Here is a 3245-nt window from a genome sequence, read left to right on the forward strand (position 1 = left end):
CTTTGGGTTTTTTTGGGGGGGGATTTTTTTTTTATTTGGATGACCAAAGGTCATTACAACCTGGCTTTTTATTGTATTTGTTTCTGGTCTTTGTTAAGTTCTATTGGAAAAACCACTGTCTGTGTTTTTTTGGCAGTTGTCTGCATTATCCTGTTCATACACCCATTTTGTCCCTTTATTGAAAAAATAAAAAAAAAAACTTAAAGTACACACTGTAAGCTTCCGGCGTCCTCATTCGACACGCGCTGTAGAGCGCTTGGGCCGCAGCAGCAGGTGTTGAGAGCAGCCAGGCAGTTTGCTGAGGGTCTACGGGCGGGCGCTTGGGCGTCCGGGCTCGTCCCCAAGCGGGCTGCTCTCCCCAGGAGCCGCGCTTCGGGGCTCGCTTGCCGCTCTGGGCCACGGCAGGGGTGGGAGCTCCCCTCCGGGGTCTTTTTGGACAAGCCCGCAGGTTTTCGAGACGTGTCGTGTGCATTGTGTCCATAGCACCCGGACGCCAGGTCCCCCCGTACAGGTCCGTGTGTGTTGTCAGTTTTACGACTACCGCATGCTGCAGCATCTCTTTACTTTACGAAAGCACCCACCTCTGTGGTACTGTCTCTTGCTGTTCCTAGTGTAATGGATTGAGTACTTTTATTTTCTTTTGTTTTGGTTTCTGTAAAACCTTCCAGTTGTTCTGTCGTCTCTTGTGATGGCATCGTTCGTTGCCTGTATTTTGCCCAGCGCCTTCTGGAGGGGTATTTTGGGACGTAAAAAAGAAGGGAAGGACTGTATAGGACAAGAAATGCAAAAAGGAACAAAAATTGCTCCTTTCCTAAGAGAGGAAATAAACAGCAAGCTCTGGTCTAGCCCCAGGCCAGGAGGAAGGGAAGATGAAGCAAGGTGTGCGGGCGCTGCCGTAGGGGAGGTGGACGTGGGCAGCCCTGCGGGCTCACGAGGCGCAGTCCGAGTGTCAGGCAGCGTCTGCGGTGCTTGACACGGACAGGCATCTGGCTAGGCAGAGCTGTGCTCCACACACGGCTGAAGTACTGCAAGGTGGAAAGCACACAGTTATTGTTACGATTTTCTTAACTGAGCAGCAATGCTTCTGGTTTGTGCTTAGCGTTTCAGGACAGCTTCCAACATTTCGGCGGTGTGCAATGCCAGCGTGCTGCAGCATGAACGCCAAAGCCGAAATGGTAAAACTCTTCTAGCTATGTGACTCGTTAGCGGTGGTACAAAGACGAGAAGCGAGCCTGACCTGTGCTCCTGAGAAACTTTTGTATTTATCTCTGCGCGAAAAGACGTCTCTGTAAATAAGAGCAATGTCTGGGTAACAGCATCGTAGTAGTTAGCATTTCAGACCCCATCGGCTTTAGAAGAAGAATGCGTTTTTATGGCACAGACCCCTTTGCCATTAGTATTTAATATCCTCCAAATTGAATGATTTATATAATGAAGGCACTGAAACAGTATCAGGAATTTAGGCTACAGATGTTTCGTATTTATTATGTTTCCAAGAGCGGAGATAAATACAGGAATAAGTGGTACCATGTCTTTGCTTGACATTCGGGAGGCTTTGGCATATCTGATGAGATAGAGTTTCAGGGTTTATCTAAGTGCAGAGTTTGTACAAAAAGAAAAAAGATACCAGCTGTTGCTGTAGCTCACTCGTGCTCCGGTTTCGTTGTTTTTTTTTCCTCATAAACATTGAAAACCATTTTTGGAGGACGTGTGGGAAAATCGCGTTGCTGTCTAGGAGAGCAATACAGCCGGGCAGGCTCTTTGCAGCACCCCAAGTCCTGATGTGCACCATTCTGCTGCTGTTTCCAAAGGGGCCGAAGGCACTGGGATGCCTGCTGCCCTGCATCCAGCTGGTGCCGTGCTGGCCCTGGCTGGCCGCGTCGCTCCCAGCTCCCTTGGAAATTGCACCCTTCCTTAATGTCAGTCCAAAACAGGTCAGATCCAGGAATTAAATTCAATTAAACAGAAATTAAAAAAAGGTTTTCCTCCCCCAGAGGGGTCAGCCATGTGCTCTTGATGTGAGGGCAGCAAACTGCAGTACATGCCGAGGAAGATGTGACCGAGGGGCTGCTGCGTAGCCCTGCCGGCAGCCCATGCGTAGCCCTTCGGCCACGCTCCTGAGCGTTATCGAAGCAATTCCCACAGAAACCAGCATGGTTTGAGGCGTGTGCTGGTGGTGCTCTGGGTTCACTACCGCACGTGATGATAGGCGATATGTGGTACTCGAAGTGTGGTGAATTGGGGAGAACCACCCCACGCACTGGCCTGGCAGTGTAGCAGCCACACCAACAGCCTGGGGCTCCCTTCTGCACCTGGCTGCTCCCTGGGTGCTGGGGGAGGTCGGTGAGGTTTGGGGAAAGACTGGGGCAGTTCTGAGGCAGGCTGGCTCAGTCCTTCCGTGATCAGAGCCCCAGTACAGACCAGGGGCTCTTTGCCGGGGTGATCTCTGTGTCCCTGCGGTGCTGGACATGCTCCGTGCCTGTGGGGCGCAAGGGTGGTGCTCGGCGGGCTGGAGGCGGCGGGGCCAGTGGGCAGGAAGGGCCTCCTCGTGTCCCACCCCTAGCTGCTAAGGAAAGGGTCAAAACAGAAAGATAATGGAGGAAATCGCACCCTGGGCCGTGTCACACCTCTCCTCTCCTCTGTCCCCATGCTCTCTAGGTGCGACGTACCCCCCCGGCTGGCGCAGCGCCCAGGGAGCCCCGGATGCCTGGCAGTTTTCGGATGGAAGTTCAAGAGCACTTAAATTCTGAGAGGAGGTGAAGCTGGGGCCAGCGGCCGGTGGTGGCGTGGTGTCCGGAGGTGGCCTCCATCCTGCTGGCTCGCCGCGTCCCCGGAGTGCCCGAGACGTCCGCTCCGAAGGCAGCGCTCCCCAGGCTCCTCCTGCCCGCAGGACTATCGTATTTATATTTTGTAATAGAGTACAGCACTTCTTTCCGTTCGGTTTTTGGTTGTTTATTTCTTTTTCTAAAAACGAAAAGCAAAAGCGCCCACCGAGGTTGAGGGCTTCGCAGTGGCTTTGACTGGCTCCTGTCCCCATGGAGAAGACTGTCTTGCTCTCGTGTTGATCCTGTGTGGAGGACCCAGCCTGTTGTTTATCTCAGTTTCTTAGAAGGTGCACCTCACGTTACGAATTCAAAATAAAACACGGTGTAGGTCCGTGGCGGGTGGGCAATCGCCATAATAAATGTTGGAGCTTTAGGTTTTGTTCGCTCTTTCTTTAATCTGTAGTTTATGAGCAGGCTGGC

The 3245-nt window shown here is 52.4% G+C and overlaps 1 protein-coding gene across 1 annotated transcript in view; it reads left to right on the forward strand.

Moving 5' to 3' along the window:
* BCL11A (BCL11 transcription factor A) overlaps positions 1-2750 on the forward strand; it is a 128216-nt gene extending 125466 nt beyond the window's left edge. The window contains exon 4 of the mRNA XM_050709987.1: positions 2659-2750. Coding sequence (XP_050565944.1) covers positions 2659-2750 — 92 coding nt within the window. The remainder of the gene's footprint in view (positions 1-2658) is intronic.
* Positions 2751-3245: the final 495 nt, after the last annotated feature.

Source organism: Cygnus atratus, chromosome 3, assembly GCF_013377495.2.
Source record: "Cygnus atratus isolate AKBS03 ecotype Queensland, Australia chromosome 3, CAtr_DNAZoo_HiC_assembly, whole genome shotgun sequence".
Classification (NCBI taxonomy): Eukaryota; Metazoa; Chordata; class Aves; order Anseriformes; family Anatidae; genus Cygnus; species Cygnus atratus.